Below are 21,221 nucleotides of genomic sequence, written 5' to 3' on the forward strand. Positions count from 1 at the left end.
ATGAGCGACTTATAGAGTTCGGTTTTTGTTCGTCGAGAGAGGACTTTACTTTTCAATTGCCTACTCAGTCCGAAGTAGCACCTGTTGGCAAGGGTAGAAAAAAGGCTGGATCAAGGTATCATCCGTCGCGTGCCGTGGATTAATCTGGCCGGGGCCAGACTTCCTACATAATTTTCATTGCTCCTCAATATCACAGCATTCAGATAGAGAGTCTTATTTTGGTTAGAGTACAAAAAGAACTAGATCAAAGTGTCATGCGAACCGTGCCAAGGATCAACCTGAATAGGGACCCTTAATTAGCCCAATCTGGCACGATTCTTACAGATACCTCCGTATTAATATAGCCTTCCTTGCGTAACGGGGGCTATGCGCAAGTGGACATACTTTCCTCTACCCCAGTGGGTCCAAAATATAAGCCAAATCAGCAACAAAAATATGAATTTAAGAGTCAGGATCTCCTGTAAAAAATCCGTAGGAAGCTAGATATTCCCAGAAGAGAGCAGCGTTTTAACGAGCTCAAGAGCAACCAGCCCAAACACAGGAGCGAAGCTTTGTCTCGACCCAAAGGCTAGCACTAGCAAGGGAGACTTCTTGACTTCAACAAGGCTGCCTCTAGGAAAGGAACAGCGTCAGCCGGTACCAAACCCTGTAGCCAAAGTTTGGCTGCTGAACAGTGGGAGGAGAGAGATGCTAAAAGTGCTGCTGCTAGTAATGCGTTTGTCAGAGAATGGCCAAGTTTTAACGTCGAAGTCCCTGCGAAGTCAAGGTATGTGGAGAAGCGACGTTCTACTTATGTGCTGAGAAAAGTGCAATTGCAACCGCCACCTAAGGAGGAGTAAAAGAAGGAGCAGACTCTCTCAACTATACACTAAGAGTGAGCTTCCTACCAACTCTCAAGAAGACGTAGATGAGACAATAATTAATTTCTCCAGCTTTTATTTATTAATCACATGGCGTCAGAACATCTTGAATTCGTCCTCATTCAGGAGCCATACATGTTTGCGGACTAAAGACTAGACTGGTAGACTGTTTCGAAAGGGTCGAACCACAGGGAAGGTGGTATTAGATTCATAGGTATAATGGTATAGTGGGCAATGAAACATATTTTAAGCGTAAATACGTGTATTGCGTAAATGGGAAAATGCGCTCAACACGACTTAAAGCGGGCACTCTATATACGGGTGTAACATTTCATACTATGTATTGCGAAAGAATTTATAAGTTTCCAAAAAACGCTCAAAACTCGGGCTTATAGTTTCGAATACCTCATTAAGACAAACTGCCATAATGTCCATAACGCAATTTCTTAGTGGTCACTCTGGTTTCTGAAGGTAAGTCGATGTACTCATCTACAAAGAGATTTGACTCCTAAAACGTCATTATATGGAGGTAAATGGAGGAAATGTCAACTGAGGTAATATCTGCGAATCAATATTTTAAAATTTCCTACCTCTCGACCATATGAAAGTCACTTTTCACGAATAACGTAACCGGAACGGAAACAAGAATAATAGAGGCAAGCTTGTGACGAGCAACGTTTTAAAAGCCACATCGAATTTTTGCTTGTTGTGCATCAAACAATTGCTTCAACTAAAAAGCTCAATATGTAGTATGAGTAGGTACGTTCACATCGAAGCGAAAAGCAGCGAAGCAAAGCAAAGTATTGGGCTACTCACAGCTTTTTACGCTTTGCCAAGCAGCAGTTGCCATTTTTATTAACGATGATGCATGTAGCACATAGATAGCGGGAAGCGACAGGTAGCATCTGTCAAAATTTAATATACACACGTTCTTAAAGACACAGTTATTTTGACAGCTGCACGACTACACGCCTGCAGGCCGACAGTTGTCGCTCTCGCTAACTTCAATATCTATATATGTATATAAAATATTTTTATATTTGCCAACGACAGTGGAGTTGACAGTAGAGAGATGAGGTAGAGTGGTGATGCCACTAATATGTAGAATGTAAAATTAAAAAATAAATGCTCTAATAAACCTGATGTTATTTTACACATAAAAGCATAAAATAGCTCTATTATATCATTTGTAATAACAATTGATGATTTAAAACAAAAATATTTACTTATTTACTTATTTTTTGCTAAAAAAATTTCACTTTGAACAAAACATTAAAATTTCATTGAAGTGAACGGTATTAGCATGGCCACAACGAAATTGAGTACATACAAAATGGACAACTGTGTTGTTTTGTGTACATGCTGACCATTGTTATGTCGCTGCCTTCTTACGAATATTCGTATATATGTATGTAGTAGGATTCACGACGCCATTTTCAGTTCACTGTCGTGCTGCCATTCCGCGTCGCGCTCAATGTGTTCAGCACATGACATTATTTTACACAGAGAAGCATTAATTAGTTCTGTTATATCATTTGCAATAACAATTGATTATTTAAAACTAATAAATTTATCTATTTACTATTTATTTTTTCCATAAAAAATTTCACTTTGAATAAGATATTAAAATTTCATTGAAGTGAAAGGTATTAGTACGGCAACAACACAATTGTGTACATACAAAATGGGCAGCTGCACGTGTACATGCCGACCATTGTTATATCGCTGGCGTCTTACAAATGTTCATCTAGCAGGCTTCACGACGCCATTTGCAATTCACTGTCGTGCAGTCATGTTGACGTAGCGCGGTTATTTCGACGACAGCACGCCTGCAGTGTTGCCACTAATATGTGAAAGGAAATTTTTTCAACTCTCTAACAAGCCTAACGTTATTTTTCAAACAAATAAAATAGCCCATTTATATCATTTCTAATAGCAATAAATAATTTAAAACAAATAAATTGACTGATTTACTTCTTTTTGAAAAAAAAATTAATGTTTCACTTTGAAAAAATATTTAAATTTTATTGAAGTGAAAGGTATTAGCGTGGCAACAACGAAACTGTGTACAACCACACAATGGACAGCTGTGTTGTTAAAACTCAAATATCTGGACTGGACTGTAAATTATTTGAAATTCGTAAGTTTTTTAGGTTTATTTGTTAAATTAGGGGTCGTTAACAATTAAATGGTTATATTTCAGCCTTAACAATGGATTTGGATGACATGTTAATTAAAGAAGTGCGTAATCGTCCATATCTGTACGATCGAACACACCCCGATTACAAAAGTTTAAAGAAAAAAGATTATGCATGGAGGCATATTTCTGTAATGTTGAAGTTGAGCGGTAAACTAAACTATAGATAAACTAGATCGCATTCTGATTTTCCATTTATTACTAGAAACGCAGTGCAGAAGAAGATGGAAGAGCCTCCGTGACTCCTATAAACGGTGCAAAAGAATGAAGACTGACGGTACTGGTGACAGTACAAGGAAAAAATGGCGGTATTTAGAACCGATGTCCTTTTTGGAAAGAGTTAAAGGGCCCCACCGGTAATAATAATGCATATGTATGCTATACTTATTTAACAAGCTATTTTACAGTATAATACGAAGTTCAAGTGAAGAAATGGACCCTATAAGCGTAGATGAAGCGCTGGAATTATTGGATGAGGATTCAGCGAATTCATCGTTCTGGGAACAAGAAAATTCTCCGTCAATATCTGCTGATGCACATGCGCAAAGGGCAAGCGCAAGTTCTCCATGCAGACCTTCTGATGTACATGAGCAAAAGGCAAGCGAAAGTTCTCCGTGCAGACCATCTGATGCTTGTGGGCAATGGGTATAAATTAATTGTTTTTTTTTTTTTTGTTTTCTCTTGACAATTTTTCTAATTAATTAACAATTCAGAATTCCCAGAAAAAGGACGATGACAAGTTTAAAGAGTTTTTGGAGTTGGCAGGCTCAAGCATATCGAACACTTGTGCGGCATTCGTGCAAAAAGCACAAAAACAGGACTCCATCGCACTTCACTTTTCCAGTTTAGCGGCGAAGATAACAGAAGCCGGCCTACCGCCAAAAGTGGTCAATCAAATAGAGGCCAAAGTATCGGCCATAGTGTTTGGGGAAATTGATAAATTTTATTCAGGTCATATAAAATAGACGTACATAAATAATAGAAATATGATATAAATTAAATAATTTTGAAAACTTATAAGCACACAAAGTGCTTTATTTTAAGTTATACATATGTACGTATGCAAATAGATTTGAAAGTGAACCTGAAGTACATATATTTTTTACTTGAAATAGTATACTTTTTAGTAATATAGACAAAAGTAATATTATATGAAAATAATAAATATTTTAAAACCTTATTTGATCTAAATTCTGAAATGCGAATTTACTTTGCTCCAATGGCCGTGTATTTCCTGACAAGTTCGAGGGTTAAATACTTCCTGCCATTTTGCAACATTAAAAAGAACAATTTTGTCTCTGATACCAAATATAGTAATAACAAGTAAGAAAGGCCTAAGTTCGGGTGTAACCGTTCATTTGATAATCTTGCAACTTGACAGAAACAAATTCAGGGATGAACTTGGTGTTTCATTAAAGTCATTAATCTATAAGGAGAGAAGTCAACAAGATGTTTGAAAATCTTTATAACTGTCATAAGGGATGTAGGACAACTTCTCACTCGAATTTATTTATTTTTTGGCAAAAAGATGCAACGTTTCTTAGAAAACACGCTCACTCAATTTTATTAAGATAAATCACATAATTGCCGATATACTCAATTCGAAAATTTGCTACTATTTAGTTATACCCGATCCAACCCATTTTAGAAAAATTCTGTCTGAATTTAAAGAATATATCTCGCAGATTGACCGATATTTTCGAAAAGAAGTTCGGAATTTGCACAAATATTAGTCCACCCCTATGGCACCATTCGCGCCAATTTTCAATTGGATATATTGTGCATGTATGTATACTTGAAATACTTTTTTTTTAATTTTGTGCAAAATATATTTTTTTTTTTTATTTTAGCAATTATTACTAAATACACTACAAAGTCACATACATACATATGTGTACAACTATTTGGCACATACATATTAAATAACAGAGATGCAAAAACAAACATTTTTGTTGTGCTAACTAAATAACGGCTTACAATGTCAAAAAATCTTAATTGCAATCCTTGTTGAACAACTACAAAAGTAGCTAAGATTTAACAGAACTATAAATTTCTTTTTTTTCGCTTTTACAAAATGCCAAGTGAAATAATAACCTTGCAGTTGGGACAATGCGGAAACCAAAGTAGGTTTAATAATAATTTCGAATAAACGAATTGAATTCAAACAAATTAATATACTATTAAAATTATAGTCGGCTTTGAATTCTGGAAGCGCTTATGCTTAGAGCACGGTATTTCACCAAACGGTGTACTGGAGGATTACGCCACCGATGGCTTAGATCGCAAGGATGTCTTCTTTTATCAGGTGGGTTATGGAAAAGAAATAATATGTATATGCATATATTTACATTATTTAGTATCTCACCTTAGGCTGATGATAATCATTATATACCGCGCGCGGTATTACTCGATCTGGAGCCGCGAGTTATCAATACAATAATGACATCAACGCACGCCAAGGTAAGGGCGGCCTATTTGCGACTTTTCTGTACAAGTTCTTATTTTTCTTTACATTTTACATACATAGCTATATAATCCAGAGAATATATATTTATCGAAGCATGGTGGCGGCGCGGGCAACAATTGGGCTTCAGGTTTTAGTCAAGGCGAGAAGTTACACGAAGAAGTTTTTGATATCATTGACCGCGAGGCAGATGGTAGTGATTCACTTGAAGGTTTTGTGCTCTGCCATTCAATAGCCGGCGGCACCGGTTCGGGTATGGGCTCATATATCATGGAACGATTGGCAGATCGTTTCCCTAAAAAATTACTACAGACATACAGTGTATTTCCAAACCAAGATGAAATAAGTGATGTTGTGGTACAACCATATAACTCGTTGCTTACACTAAAACGTCTGACTGTTTGCGCAGATTGTGTGGTCGTTTTGGATAACACAGCTTTGAATCGCATTGCTGCAGATCGATTGCATATTGAAAATCCAACTTTCGCACAAATTAATAATCTAGTATCGACCATAATGTCGGTCAGTACAACTACTTTGCGTTATCCATCTTATATGAACAATAATCTGATTGGATTGACAGCGCCATTGATACCTACGCCGCAATTACATTTTCTAATGACTGGCTATACACCACTCACTACTGAAAACGATGTAAGTTTTAGAGATACACATTTACATACATATTTACATACGAGGTTCTCCAAACTACGTATATTTCAGCCAAATTTAAGTGTACGTAAAACGACAGTGTTGGACGTAATGCGCCGTCTGTTACAGCCTAAAAATATGATGGTATCTTCTGGACCCGACAAGACAAATCATCATTGCTACATCTCTATATTGAATATTATACAGGTATTAATATTTGTTTTATATGTTAGATTAGTCTGCTTCATTATCACTTCCAACTATCCTTATTCTTACCAGGGCGAAGTTGACCCAACACAAGTACACAAATCGCTGCAGCGTATACGCGAACGAAAACTGGCGCAATTCATACCGTGGGGTCCAGCTAGTATACAGGTTGCCTTATCCCGTAGCTCACCATATGTGCAGAGCAATCACAAAGTTTCTGGTCTAATGATGGCTAATCATACGGGCATCACATCGCTATTTAACCGTGCTTTAGCGCAATATGATAAATTGCGTAAACGTGGAGCATTCTTAGATCAATTTCGGCGGGAGGATATGTTTAAAGATGATCTATCAGAACTGGATCACTCGAAGCTAGTATTAGATTGCCTGTCACAGGAGTACGAAGCAGCAACGCGTCCGAATTATTTGCAATGGAGTCCAAGTAATGTTCAACAAGGCTTCTGATTTTGCCCACATTTATTATTTTCTTATCGCAAAAATTTATTCTTTTGAAGTTAAGTTTAAAAATGTATAGGGTAGGAATTTATTTTTTTAATAAATTAAATATTTGAAACGAATTTAAATTAAATACTGTTGACGTTTTAAGATAAATATACTAAATTAATATTTAAATTATTACTTATGAAACATAGCTTTGAAATGCAACCGTAACTCGATGTGATTTGTGGAAGCTATTCAGCACTCAAGTTTGACGTTTCTAATGTGGGTGTTGTATTTTCTTGCATTGTTGTTTTCGACACATATTTTTCTGATAAAAATAGTGAATCAGCGTCGGCATTATTAAAAATATAACTAAATAAAGTCAATTTAAAACAATTTATTACTACCGTTATATAGAAAACAAAAGTAAACATAATGGCCGCCACATTAAAGCCTTATTTAACAGCTGTGCGTCATTCACTGACCGCTGCTATGTGTTTACAAGATTTCCCTTCGCAAGTCGTGGAGCGCCACAATAAGCCCGAAGTTGAAGTTTGCTCCAGCAAGGAATTAGTATTAACACCAGTCGTGATTTCACGGAACGAACGTGAGCGAGTGCTAATCGAGCCCTCCATCAATTCGGTGCGTGTTAGCATTGCCGTGAAACAAGCAGATGAAATCGAGAAAATCCTGTGCCATAAATTTACACGCTTTATGATGCGCCGTGCAGAGTCGTTCATAATTTTGCGCCGCAAACCAATCGATGGCTATGACATTAGTTTTCTCATCACCAATTTTCACACTGAGCAAATGTATAAGCACAAATTGGTGGATTTCGTTATCAGCTTTATGGAGGAAATTGATAAGGAAATCAGCGAGATGAAATTAGCTGTAAACGCGCGTGCACGTACCTGTGCAGAGGAGTTTCTAAAGCGTTTCTAAGCATATAAGTTAAATGTGAGACGTTTTTGCTTTTGTTTAAACTAAGGAAAATAATAGAAAATCACTTTGTATTCCAATAAACAGTATGTATTGTATGGAGACAAACGAGGTGCACGCTAAGCAGGCCAGCAAATAAAGTATTCAGCATTTTTATTACCAAAATTGCATTTGTTTACAATTCATGTAATCCGGTTTCAATTATGTATTTACATTATGATGCATTTTCATTACATTAATTATAAATATTATAAATTATATACTTAAAACTAACGCTATAACAAAATTATATCTATATAATCTTTCTATCCAAATGTTTACAAAATAGAAATGGATGCATTATAGAAAAAAAATTGAATTTATGCATCTATATATACATAATAATTCAACTATGCTAAATCAGAGGCATTATCATCAATATTATTCTTACCAATCCACCACAGCATCAGCGCATTTTCATAATCTATAGTTATATCTTCTGCATTTAAATTTGTATTTATACATTTTGATGCAATTTCATCTTCTGTCATATCCACAAAGTGATGCTGCCCTGAAGTAGTCGCCAAGATGGGTAAGGAGGGATGAAAATTAGCACCATTGCAACAATCTCCATGTAACAGTAGCTATAATTGCAAAAGTAGTTATGAATTAAGAAATTGAAATAAACATATAATCTTACTTTTTCTTCCACATTGTTCTCCAAATCCCAAATACATAAAAATCCAGATGTGTCGCCACTCACTAGCCAGCGCTCATCATATGGACAAACGTCGAAATAGATGCGTTGATTTGTTGCAACATTTCGTGTAAACTCTCTTACTGGACTGGAATAGTTGCGCATATCCCATTCTAATATTTTATTATCCTTACGTGCGCCACTGAATAGTGACCAATTATCACTGTTTGCTAATACTGCGTAACGTAACCATGTTATACCACCATTATGTCCGCCAAGCGTAAATAGTGGACCCAATTTGGGTGCGCGCAAGTCAAAGTGATTTATATTTCCATTCCAAGAGCCAGTCGTCACTGCCCTATCGTTATCTGTGGTGAGCGCAAAACATGAGATGGCTTGTTTTACTGAAATCGAGCTCGAATCACGACCCGGTCTAGAAAAAAAAATACATTTTTTAACAATTTATAAAATCACATCCCCCACAGTCTTTCACTTACACATTTGTATCAAATATTTTTATAGATTTTTTATAGCCGCCGTATACTTTTTCGCCATCGTTAGAAAATGTAACAGCAATGGCCGATTCCACTTCATCAACATTATCGTACCCGCGATAAGTACAACGTAGCTCAGCGTTAAATGCATCCCACATGTGTATAGGCTCATGTTGTCTTGACGCCAACCAACTAAGAGATATAGAACAATTAATAAAATTATTTGCAATTAAATTTCTGAAAATTTACCAACAAGTTTCCGGTGCGTTACTATTCATAAACGGATACCACGCATAATCGTAAACCGTACCACCTTCTTTTACATGTACGGCGGTTTCTAGTTTACTTAACTCACGGTTCGCTGACACGGTTTTAGTGGAAAAGGCTGTATAAAGATCCCTTGGCAATTCAATAACATGCATGCCTATTAAAATAAATAATATTTTTTTAAAAATTGTTCTATATGTATACAATTTTTGTTGTTTACCATCTAAATGCACCGGTGTTAGTATACATGTACCATCTGGCGACCACAAACAACCTTTAGTGTAGTGTTGTTTTTCTGGTGAAGAACTCCACAAACGCCGGCCTAACTCCAGCAATGCGGTCTGAAACAGTTCATTAACCTCAGGCGCATTTTCATTTTCAGTCAATCCCGTCTCATTATTTTGCGCTGTATCATTTAATGTATCACTTTCAATTATATTCTCTTCAATTACAACGGTATCAATGCAACTTTCATCTAATGATATATCGGTGAACTTGGCCGATAAGTCGCGTGTATTTTCTTTAAAAATTATTGTATTTTTAACTACCGGCGACGCCTCTTCTGCTGACATGTCTATATCGCTGCAGCTTATGTTCTCATTCAGGCTAAAAGAAGCTGTGTTATCAATAATCACTGTTGGTAAATAATGTGCATATTAGATTTTGTGCCAAGTCTTTTACATTTCGATGAGTGAAATTATGTTGCACTTACTTTTATCTCCGTTTTTTATAGATCTAACTTCCATGTTGTTGCAGAATTTATTCAAATTGCTTGGCAGGAAAATCAGTGAGTTTTATTTTATAAAATAAAGTGTAGAAATATTATATGAATACAAATATACCGGCAAATTTACTTATTTTAGCACGAATTAGAAACAGCTGACGAATTGTTATGGTTGGTAGAGTTGTATTTGAAAAGTTATTTCGCTTGCGCGTTGCCAACTATATAACTTTTAAAATAAGACAACACTGATAATATCTAAATTAGACCCCAAAAGACAGAGACTAACTCCTTACTAGACAAGTAAATTTTTGCCGTTATTACTAACACCCAACCACTGGTTTTTTGTTTTTAAAGGATAAATTATATTGTAAGTGGAGCAAGTTCAAGTTTCATTGATTGTTGGAGGTTTGCCTGACAGTTTATACTGAGTCAACGACCCGCAGAAAGTAAATGTATGCCAGAATGAACGCTTTGCTTTCAGTGTTCCTCTCTAGTAAAAAATGGCGACAGTTGCTTGGCAAAACATAAAAAAGAGTTGGTGAATCTTTCGCTTGGGTGCGCGCCAAAACTTTTTATGTTAACGTTGTTATACAATAGCATACATAAAAATTTGCTGTCAAAACAGATGTTTTACGCTCTGCAAGCGACATCTGTCAAATATTAAAATACACACGCTCTTATGGAAACATTTATTGAGACAGCTGCACATCTACATAACTGTATTCATAGGAACGTGTGTATTTTAATATTCGACAGATGTCGCTTGCAGTCTGTCGCGCTCTACGTGTTCAGCGAAGCAAAAGTTGTATGTGAATTGGCCATAAGGAAACATGCTTTGAAGCTTCTGTTGCTTGCTGTCACCGAGTTTGACATTTGAGCAGATATGTGTAAAGCGTTTAGGTAAATAATGTTTTTAGTTTATTTATTAATTCATATTAATTTAACTTAAATCAAACTTTTTTCAAGGAGCAAAAAATCAGACGGCAACAAAAATAAGTATAAACATACTATAATATATGCACATAAATAAATATATCAAAATTCGTACTGAGGAACCAAGTACTGGGTAAGTATGTTAAATCAGTTAGTATTACATGCTAATACATTATAAATTATGTTTCAAATCTTGCAGCAGTTGTGAATAAAAAATAAATGTAAACGCATACACAATATAATTAGTGTATTCGCGTTGCGTTGATAGGATAGTGAATAGTCCATGTATGTTCATACAGGTTTCGATTGTTGACAACTTAATTGTTGTTATTAAAACTAATTGATTCTTCTGAAGCTGTCTAGTCCAAATGATATACTTCGTTTGGCATTATATTCTAATATTTAAAGCAAGTTTGATCAATAATTGAATAAACAAAGTTTGCAAATATACATATATGTAAATTCAGTGAAAGAAAAAGGTGTTTGTATCCATAATGTTAAAATCATTTGTTGTTTGTCATGAATTATAATGATTCTGTGTTATTTACAATTTATTTGTATTCAGTTATTATCCATAAAGCATTTTTTTTGGTTGAAATCTTTGTAAAATTTATTTTTAAATCCTAAATACAAAAAAAAACGACTGATTCTGATATTATAGATCCAATTACTTTTGACAAATTGTGCTTTTGGGCTATGAAGTTGTATAATTGAATCTGAAATTTTGAATCATTAATTTTGAAAACTATTGGTACAAAAATAACAAGAATGAATGAATTTTCCATTTTGGAATGTTACTGAACATAATATATACATACAGTTGTCCACAAAATAATAGGAGTGCCAATCTGAAAAATGTGTTTGGCTGCATAACTTTTTTAAATCACATGTAAATGACACGAAACAATAACGGTACACATAACGGGATACTAGCATTAAAATACAAAACAAATTTTTATTGTGACGATTGCTATTCTAGTTCTGCTTTGCTAGTTCTCGGAGACACTTATTATTGCTTTCCACAAAAAAATAGGAGTGTTAGATATTTCGTTTTCAAAATAGTCCTTAACATAAAAAATTTTCACAAAACTAGAAAAGTAGATATAGTTCCATAATCTAGCAGCAATTTTAATTAGTTATTATTTTATTTAATCATTGTGTTTTTCTCCTGTGGGTAGAGGAAATCATTATACAGAGGAAAAGCGGAAAACGATAAAAAAAATTGAGAAAACTAGGAAAAACTTATAAAGAGATCCAAAAAATCGTAAAATGCTCTCCTCAAATGATAGAAAATGCCTTTAATTATAGAAACAAAAATGAAACTCGTAGACAAAAGCGCAAAAAATCCACTGCAGACGATCGCAATATAGTACGCTACTGCAAAATTAATCCTTTTGCTTCAGCCAGGAGCATCCATGACGAACTAAATTTGTCAGTTAATACTGAAACTGTTCGTAGGCGTTTGGAGCAGAACAAATTATTTGACAGAAGTCCACGAAAAAGACCCCCATTAAAAAAGAAACACAAGGAAGCCCGCATATAATTTGCAAAAGAGCATGGCTCCTGACCCGCGTCTAAATGGCGAAACATATTGTGGTCAGACGGATCCAAAGTTGAGTTAGTTGGTAGTACAGGCTCTAGGAACTTTGTCCGACGTCCCCCTAACTCAGAATATAATCCCCGGTTTACCACAAAAACCGTTATACATAACGATGTCAAATCATGGTACGTGGTCGTTTTTCCCATTGTGGTGTTGGTCCAATTCACTTAATTGAAGCCATCAATGACCAAAGGGTATATGTCAAAATATTATATGAGGTAAAGTTAACACATGCCTCATGGAATATGCCATTGATATGGGTATATCAACGGGATAATGACTCTAAACATAATAGCAAGTGCGCAAAAAAATGGTTTAGGGCCAACGGAGTTGAGGTTATGTGGTGATCTGCTTAGTCTCCTGACCTCAACCCCATTGCAAACCTGTGGACATATATCAAGAAGAAAGTAGCTGAAGAGAAACCAATCAATTCGAGAGATTTATGGCAAGTAGTGGAAGAGACTTCCAAAGGAATACCAATAAAGCGTTGCCAGGATATCATAGACTCCATGCCTCGAAGATGTGATGCTGTGTTAAAAAAATCGAGGTTATTCAACGGAAAATTAATTATTTTAATATTTTGTGAAACTTTGGAAGCATTTTATATTAAAAATATAGAACGGTCACGTATTCCATAAAATACTCCTATTTTTTTGTGGAACTAGTTTTTTAGTTTACTTGATATAAACTGCGATATAAAATTTTGCTTATGCTTAATTGAAATAAATGAAATCTGGAAATATTAATAGATCTTTAACAAATTACATTGTGCAAAAATTTTGAAAAAAACAAACATTTTTGTTAATGAAAAATAACAATTCGTTTTTCTCATGTGGCCACTCCTATTTTTTTGTGGACAACTGTATATATATTTTTTTAATATTGAATATAAGCTTATGTTAATAAATATATTTCCTCTTTGTGAATCGTACTACTTTTAACATAAACATTGCAAACACAATTAAATTATACTTTTTAATTGCATTCACATATTTTTCCTAACACCTAATATTTATTTTTTATTGTGTTTTAGGTAACAACTTGGAACACCAGAAAAATATTTACATTCGAGCTTAGAGTCCTATTATTAAACTAATCATCATAATCTATTAATAATTGTCATTGTATGCATAAATTATAAAGATGAGTAAAAAGTCATCCCATATCCGTTTGAATAAAAAGAAAACGGGAGCAAAACTTCGGAAACACAACGATTCTTCCGAAGAATTTGATTATCTGTCAGATAGTACCGATCACGTAGATTTCAGTGTTTTGGACGAAATCCGTGTAAAGTATGAGGAACTCCAAGATGACAGTGACTCAGGAGTTCATTATCAAATCGAATGCACAGACTATGTAATGGAAAACAGTGATTCGGAAATATCACAAAATAAACAAAACAAACCAAATAAAAACTTAGAGCTTAAGGAGTGGGCAATTAGAAACAATGTACCCCTTAATACTTTGACAGACTTATTGGAGACTTTACACAAAATAGGTGTAAATGATATAGCCTCATCAGCGGGATTGCTTCTATGCACAAAAAGAGATACGGAAGAAATAAGTGACGCATCTTGTTCACCGAAATGTTTAAGCCCTAGTCAATCTGTAAAAGAGAGAGTTAGTTTAGACAGGAAAGTAGATAAAACCAAAACCCAGTATGCTGAAGATGAAGAGTACTTGGACTTTTCATCCATAATGCCTCTAACATCGACAGAGCAACTGTTGGCGGTGGAAACGCAGTTACAAGATAAGGACGGTTTTGATGCCATGGTATTTTTTTTTTCAAAAGTGTGCATGCTTCTTTCTGTTTATATTAATATTTATTTCTTTTCATAGAGGCGACTACTGTTCAAGACAAAGTCTTTTAAAGGGAGTGTGGACGGTGTTCTTCGTTCGTTGTTTTCAGACCGTTTGATGGTGCACTACAATTTAGAGGGACGAAAGGGGAAATTGGCGCTTTTAAAACTAAAGTGCATTGATGTAATTTTTGGTGAGCCTTAACAAATTAAATATACTAAATTTAATATAGCAACATTAATATTTTTTTTTTGCAGATCTTTTTCCAGAATACCCAAAGGAACAATTATTTTTAGCAATAAGACAATCTGTAGCATCAAGTCACAATAGAAATAAGCAACAAAAACATAAATTAAAGAAAAAGATTTCTCTTTCAGTAAAGTAAATATGTATGTATATACAGCGGTTGCGTTTATATATATTAAAGTTTTAATTAATATAATATTTTATAAAATCAGTTTAAGTTGTTTTGGACTATGTATTATTAATAGTTATAAGATGTACATGAATATTTTAGATTCTAATTCAATTAATAATATATATGTAAGTATATGTTTACAAAAATATGGAAAAATTTCATTTAAAAACAAGTAGGGAAGGGTTAAGGTTTTATATTCTCGCATTTTGCAATTTTACTTCGTATCAGCAATAATTCTATTAAGACCAGCGTATACACATGTATTTTATGGGTGTTGGAGTAATTCGTAGGCCAATATATATTTTCGGCTCTAAACTTGATAAATTCCAATATACTGCTAGGTGCCTTTGATGCGATGTGATTCCTATTTGGAAAGCTGGATCCATGGGACTTTATCCAGCGCCTACATTCTGCTTCTTCTTACCCCCTACTTCATCATTGCGGATCAGCTCCTTTATGGTGTGGGGATCAACCGCAATTGAAGATTCCGGTCCCACCCTGGTGGATCTTGCGGAGCGGGCAAGCTCATCTGCCAATTTATTCGCTGCTATACCTTTGTTACCTGGCACCCAAATAAGGTGATCTGATAGACTGTTCAGCCGTTCTATACCCTGCATCAATAGCGTATTGATCTCGTATGCAGAGATTACTTTTAGTGCCGCTTGACTATCGCTAAGAATACTCGTAACTATACGCTCATTGCGTTAGTTCGCGTTGCAGATTTATCTCTACGACCTGCTTGGAATATGTTCTGAGAATTACCCATAAGTATGGACAGTTTTATGCGTGGTCCTGCCACCCCTGCACCAATTTCCTCCGACGTTTTCGAGCCATCTGTGTATAGCTTGATTGTACTGTCCCTAAGTAGTAGCTCGAGAGTTAAATCGTTCTATTCGGAATATGTACTTTAAACCGATTCAAGAACGGAGCTGCATCCTCGGTTAAAAATGGAAATAATGTTAAACAAGACTTAGCATTCTAGGTTTACAAGTATTTTTAATATCAAATGAAATCAACATTTTTTAAAAATCGAAATAAAAAATAGAAGTATGCGCTCTTATCTCCTCATAACCATTTTCCTTTGAAGTACTGAGTTATGCCTTTTAATTACTCAGTTTTCTCGCCTTCTTTCTTTTCCACCTCGCCTTGAGGTTCATCCAACAGTATATCCCTACGACATTTTCGCAGAGCTTTGCGCATAATTAGCTCTTGTAATTCTTGCTCTTTACGACGCTCCTCTTCTTCCAGTTGTCGCCTATACTCATTTGCCTCGTACTCAGCTTTGGACGAAATCTCATGCACCAAACTCAAGTTCTCCATTATACCTTTACGTACAAGATAGGAAAAATTCATGGCAGCCGAATATTTAATTTCCATGCCACTACGTGTGGAGAGCTCTTGCCAATGCATATATAGCCAATGTTCATTCTTCAACCAATCGATGCATTGCCAGACTGGTTCAAAATCATCACATTTGGCCAAGTAGAATTTTGCTACTTCCTGTATTTCGGGCTTCTCGGTGAAAATATTATACGTTTCGTTTAGGGATTTTCGTATATCTTGCATGGAATTCCAAACATCTTCCAAATCAATATTGGTTAATGGATTGCCAACCGTCGCTTCTTCGAGTTTCAGAAAGTCCAAACAAGTTAGCCACAATTGACGGTATGGTGTAAAACCGCTTATAATACTTTCGAGAAATTCCAATGAGAGATCTTCTAGGTCGAATAGTTTCTGACGATACTGTAGTGTTTTGCCGAGTTTCTCCAATTCTTGGATTTGTTTCCAGGTTTTTTTGACCTACAATGAAATTGGAGTTAAATAAATTATTTGATATAGAAATTAGTCTTGTCGACAACACTTGCTTTTGTCGTCTGAGTGCGGACAGTTCGGGTAAACCAGTGCAAAAATTCAAAGAAGAAACATGGGTTTACAAAACAGCTCCGCTGAATATGAACCTTTATCTACTGTTAAAACCAGATTCTACGCGCATATTGAGAGGAAAGGCATTTAAGGTAGAGACCTTAGTGAGATTAAGCTCCATCTAATGATTTCCTTCGAAGCTAAACTTCAATTGTGGTATCAAGCTACTTCCATATTAGACTTATCTGGACGCCTGGACTCTGCAGAATCTCTGGCTGCAAACTGTAAAGCCGATGAGCTTGCATGACGTTACCCAAATCCCATCAGGATGGGTTCGAGCAGGTCTTTGTGTGTTATGGCGGCTGATTTATGGGCTCGTGTGAGCCTCAATATATTTATGGCAGACTCTCTTTGCGTTTTGTCGTCCTTTTTTTCGGTCTACATCTTCTTCTTTACTGAAGGAGACACCGCTTACGCGGTTATAGCCGAGCACGCCAGCCGTTTCTTCTTTTCCCTAATTGGCGCCAATTCGAGAGACCAGGTTTAGCCAGGTCCTTCTCCACCTGATCTATCATCTGCTTGCACTGGGGGGTTCTGAATCGAAAACCTTCAAAGTTGGAGTGTTCTCTTCCATCCGGACAACATGACCTAGCCAACGCAGCCGCTGTCTCTTGTTTCACTGAACTATGTCATTGTCGTCGTATATCTCGTCTGTTACTGTATCTGTCACTTCAGCTTCACGTCATCAAAGAGTACGACAACCAGACTTCGGACGTAACTAACTTTAGTCACGCACTGACCGTCATTAACAGTGTGGTCATTAACACCTTATCGACTCCATCTCTGCGAATCACGTACTTTGAATCAATCTATTGTAGCTGAAGAGCTTGAGTTGCCACAAGAACGTAGAGCGACCTTTGCGTAACTTCGTTCTGGATACTGTAGCAGGTTAAATTCCTACTTCGTTATAAGTGACCCAGACATTTCAAATATATGTCCAGCGTGGAATGAGTCCCCATACGCCACTAACCACCTCTTTGCATTCCCAACGAACCCCACTCATCTCATACCCCTCTCTCTATGGATTGACTCTGTCGAATCAGCTCGTTTCCTGAGCCTACCGTTAGATGATTTCGATGACAACCAACCCGAACCTTACCACCCATGAGGGGATTACATAACCGCTATAACAATAACAGTCGGCTGCCACTCTTAAAAGAGTCTCAAATAGACAAACAATGATCTTATAAAACCCAAAAGTGCTGCCATAACTCGATTCACCGTTTGAGAAAAGTGATCAAGTAATTTTAGTTCTATCGAGGTGAAATCCAGTCTTTGGTACCAAACTTTCGACCATTTTGAATAAGTTTTCTAGCAAGTAGATGGCATGCAACAAATCCTGTCCTTTTACTCACCTCCACCGCTGTCTCGGTCACCTTATTCGGATCGAATATTAAAGAAAAGGCTTGTATCTCTTCATTCAGCGACTCCAAACGTTCCTCAAAACTAATACACTCACTGGAATGTACGCGTCGAAACTCTTCGATATCATTCTTTTGCTCCTCACGCAAAGTACCCAAACGCTGCATAATTGTATGCGGCCAGGCGTAAACCTCCCATTTCATAGCGAATTGTGTGTCACTAAGATTATAGAAGAAACTGTCTAGCATTTCATATTCCAACCACATAATCTGTATATCCGCACGCAGCTGCTCGACGACATCCGGCACTGTGGCGGCAAAGTCGCGTATCTCATACAGATGTTCAATGCTTTGCGGACGATCGGTAATCTTCTGATATATGCCTAAGCATTGCTCCAAAATTGTCTCATTTATATCCCACATGCGTTGTATATAGTATTCGAAGAGTTTGCGTACAATTTCGGTGTGTTTCTTAATCATCAGCTGTTTCATTAGATCCACATTAATCAGAAACGGACCGATCGTAATAAAAGCAGGTAAGATCTCACGCAATTCCTCTTTCTGACGTTTGTGCTCCAATATGTCGTACTTCACCTCCGACGAGGAACGTTTTATCGACTCGTATTCGCGCATATATTCATTAACATTCAGCAGATAGAAATCGATGAAGCGTTCGTAAAGACGTGCGTAGGAGTTTAGCGGTAGGACGGCTTGATTATAACAACGACCCAGTAGATCATTCCATTGTATGAATAAATCTTCGATGAGCTCAACCGTCTCTATATATAGATTCGGAGCAAATTTAAGATTCAACAAAGTCTCAGCCTCAATGCAACGCACACCGCTAGTCTTCTCCAATGCCTTCTTGAAGATATCTGTCAGCAGCGGTGCAAAGTCTTCTGGTGTGGTTGAGTAAATTACCTTCTTAGCCTCCGAAATGCTGATGATTAGAAAGAATATTGGTTTCTCACATGGAAACTCCGTTTCAATGTAATTATTGCGCCACTTATAGTCCGCTTGTAGTTTCAGGAATTGTAAACATGGATCCGTCAAATATACGCTAAAAGTATCAATCGATTTCTCCAAAAGCACTTGCATAGATTCTTGCATGCGAAATTTCGTTTGCAATATAAAACGTGATATCTTACACATCTGGTAAACACTCCACTTATCGAGACTGATGTCCAGCCAACCTTTACCGAGTGCGCGCAGCACCAATGTTATGCCGGACGATATCTTTTGCGGCCAGAAATTCTTCAAATATGTCGCAACATTATTGCTATTCGACTGCTGTGATTGTAGGAAATCATTCAGCGCTACGGGTTTCACAAAACCGGTCAGAAAAATTGATAAAGTTTCAATATACTGACACTGCACGGCGACATTACACATGGCTTCGATGCCGGCGCCAATATAGAATATGGTCGAACGCAATAAAAGGTAACGTAACTTTTTGATATCCACACGAAAGCTCTTACAGCTACGCGCTTCATTAATATTCGCCACCGATTTGAAGGCGCGTGGCAAGGAATTCGCAATGAGATTGTCATCAAAGGTGGGAAACTCTTTCGGCATGAGTTTGACGAATTTCTCGAACTCATAGCAAGCCATTAAATGCTCGAACACAAGATAGACTTCGATGCGCAATTGATATTGAAATTTATCATCGGCTCTGCCGATCACCTTCTGCAGCAGATTATCGATACGATCGTTGCGCATAAAGCGCTGATCTTCAATATCTTGCATCAGCACACAGTCCACGATTGACTCCATTTTGATCAGCCGCTCGGCATTGCAACGATCATCTAGCGCTTTTTGAATGCGTTGTACAAACATTTTTGGACTATCTGCAAGAAACATAATTTGTATAGTTGGTATTTCATATAACATCTCATCATCCAAGTTCAGCACAGTCCATTTAGATGTTTCATTATCGTAAGCGCTAACGGCGACATATTGCCACCTGTAGTCGAATAGACTCTGCCTGTAGGGCAGGAAAGCTTTTGCTGGCAGTGGATAAATGCCATCCTCCACTTTGCCCAAACTCAACCACGCCTCCGGTGAGTTTGTGTCATAGTCCGAGTCATCGAAGAAACTCAAGGGTAAAAAGTGTTTGAATACATTATCGGAGAGGCTGTAGTACAGTATTTCGGTTGGCATTAGATCGGCGTTGGTTATGCCAGCCTCATCCAACATTTGCAATAAATCTAGTTTACTGTTTTGTCGTCGACGTCGATCAACTTCAACATCACGCGGTAGATGCTTCGGTGGCACCGTACGCGTCATTTGCACTTTGGGCAAGATAGTTTGTAGCGGAAATTTGTGTTGTCGCCCATTTTTGCCGCTCAACACGAGCCATTTCTGCGCGGTCTCAATGTGATAGTGACTGGACTCTAAGAATTCAGTTTGTATGATTACTTCTGGAAATTCGGTCGGTTGTTCGACGCCTACGGTCGGGCATTGAAGTCGTTTTTCTTCCGTTATCATATCGTCTTCGATCCCGACATGCTTCAGTAAGTTGGTGGAATAGATGCGACGCATTTTCGATGGTTTTTAATATCTTTTCTTTTAAAGAAGAGCTATTTGTAGTTAAAATTGTAAAAGAGTATAGTTTTACTTTTCGGTAATTGGTTTTGAAGAGCTTTTTGCCGTTAAAATTGTAAAAAAGTATAATTTTTTCTTTTCAGTAATTGGTTTTGAAGTTTTTCCATTCATATATTTAGTAACAAAATCTCATGTGATCAAAATTTTATATTTGAGTGTTGTATGATGTTCTCTCTTGAAATCCGTACTTTGAAAATTATTGGGAAATTATTGAAAAAGTGTTGGTGGAAGAGCCTGTGACCTTGATAAAAGTATTCAGGGAAGTTATCATCTATGTATTGATTTCGATAATCCTCAAGGCACTTAAATATAGGAAGCAAATGTGAAATTTTACGACCGATTACAGAGTGACTCGCCTCGAAGCCGCAGATTCTGTTATCGAAGCCTATCAAAAGGCTTATACGAGTAAACGGAATTCGGAATTGTAACCTGAAAATATTTCATGGTCTCATCACTATACGATTCTGCTATATACTTGTATAACTGATGAGATTTCTTGTAGCCAAGGAGGAGTTATGAAATGCTAAAAAATCTTTCAGGCAAAGTTTCTTCTCAGTTTGCTGATGAATCCAGAGTATTCAAATCCGTAAGGTCTGGATTCTGGAAACCTGTCAGGAAAATTAATTTCACTGTTGTGCGGCGATTTGGGACCCGCCACGTAA

At 36.6% G+C, this 21,221-nt stretch overlaps 6 protein-coding genes across 9 annotated transcripts; 4 read left to right on the forward strand and 2 right to left on the reverse strand.

Moving 5' to 3' along the window:
- Nucleotides 1-2,867: 2,867 nt before the first annotated feature.
- On the forward strand, nt 2,868-4,106 carry LOC105222036 (uncharacterized). The gene is made up of 5 exons (XM_011199211.4): nt 2,868-3,000; nt 3,064-3,207; nt 3,263-3,413; nt 3,465-3,702; nt 3,771-4,106. The coding sequence occupies exons 1-5, from the start codon at nt 2,940-2,942 to the stop codon at nt 4,020-4,022; spliced, it is 846 nt and encodes a 281-aa protein (XP_011197513.2). The 5' UTR covers nt 2,868-2,939; the 3' UTR covers nt 4,023-4,106.
- A 281-nt stretch (nt 4,107-4,387) lies between these two features.
- On the forward strand, nt 4,388-6,968 carry LOC105222037 (tubulin gamma-1 chain). Of its 2 annotated transcripts, XM_011199213.4 has the most exons (7): nt 4,388-4,842; nt 4,908-5,180; nt 5,250-5,362; nt 5,428-5,517; nt 5,585-6,175; nt 6,245-6,379; nt 6,452-6,968. In XM_011199213.4, exons 2-7 carry the CDS (start codon nt 5,132-5,134, stop codon nt 6,842-6,844), a joined length of 1,371 nt encoding a protein of 456 aa, XP_011197515.1. In that variant the 5' UTR covers nt 4,388-4,842; nt 4,908-5,131; the 3' UTR covers nt 6,845-6,968. The 2 variants fall into 2 exon arrangements, with proteins under 2 accessions (XP_011197515.1, XP_011197514.2); XM_011199212.4 differs by having other exon boundaries at nt 5,585-6,379.
- Nucleotides 6,969-7,085: 117 nt separating this feature from the next.
- LOC105222038 (actin-related protein 2/3 complex subunit 4) lies at nt 7,086-7,924 on the forward strand. Its single transcript, XM_011199214.4, has 2 exons — nt 7,086-7,777; nt 7,847-7,924. The coding sequence occupies exon 1, from the start codon at nt 7,256-7,258 to the stop codon at nt 7,760-7,762; it is 507 nt and encodes a 168-aa protein (XP_011197516.1). The 5' UTR covers nt 7,086-7,255; the 3' UTR covers nt 7,763-7,777; nt 7,847-7,924.
- Nucleotides 7,925-8,028: 104 nt separating this feature from the next.
- On the reverse strand, nt 8,029-10,105 carry LOC105222039 (telomerase Cajal body protein 1 homolog). Its single transcript, XM_011199215.4, has 6 exons — nt 9,909-10,105; nt 9,417-9,830; nt 9,179-9,353; nt 8,933-9,121; nt 8,439-8,868; nt 8,029-8,382 (listed from the first exon to the last, which is right to left on the reverse strand). Exons 1-6 carry the CDS (start codon nt 9,940-9,942, stop codon nt 8,149-8,151), a joined length of 1,476 nt encoding a protein of 491 aa, XP_011197517.2. The 5' UTR covers nt 9,943-10,105; the 3' UTR covers nt 8,029-8,148.
- Nucleotides 10,106-10,695: 590 nt separating this feature from the next.
- Nucleotides 10,696-14,794, forward strand: LOC105222041 (uncharacterized). 3 transcript variants are annotated; one of them, XM_011199217.4, is made up of 6 exons: nt 10,701-10,820; nt 10,890-10,986; nt 11,053-11,138; nt 13,487-14,226; nt 14,293-14,446; nt 14,511-14,794. In XM_011199217.4, exons 4-6 carry the CDS (start codon nt 13,597-13,599, stop codon nt 14,636-14,638), a joined length of 912 nt encoding a protein of 303 aa, XP_011197519.2. In that variant the 5' UTR covers nt 10,701-10,820; nt 10,890-10,986; nt 11,053-11,138; nt 13,487-13,596; the 3' UTR covers nt 14,639-14,794. The 3 variants fall into 3 exon arrangements, with proteins under 3 accessions (XP_029404486.2, XP_011197519.2, XP_049308009.1); XM_029548626.2 differs by lacking the exon at nt 11,053-11,138 and having other exon boundaries at nt 10,696-10,820; nt 14,511-14,793; XM_049452052.1 differs by lacking the exon at nt 11,053-11,138 and having other exon boundaries at nt 10,805-10,986; nt 14,511-14,793.
- Nucleotides 14,795-15,652: 858 nt separating this feature from the next.
- On the reverse strand, nt 15,653-20,669 carry LOC105222042 (dynein axonemal heavy chain 1). Its single transcript, XM_011199219.4, has 2 exons — nt 17,950-20,669; nt 15,653-16,471 (listed from the first exon to the last, which is right to left on the reverse strand). Exons 1-2 carry the CDS (start codon nt 20,494-20,496, stop codon nt 15,779-15,781), a joined length of 3,240 nt encoding a protein of 1,079 aa, XP_011197521.2. The 5' UTR covers nt 20,497-20,669; the 3' UTR covers nt 15,653-15,778.
- Between the last annotated feature and the right edge of the window lie 552 nt (nt 20,670-21,221).

This window comes from Bactrocera dorsalis, chromosome 1 (genome assembly GCF_023373825.1).
Source record: "Bactrocera dorsalis isolate Fly_Bdor chromosome 1, ASM2337382v1, whole genome shotgun sequence".
Classification (NCBI taxonomy): Eukaryota; Metazoa; Arthropoda; class Insecta; order Diptera; family Tephritidae; genus Bactrocera; species Bactrocera dorsalis.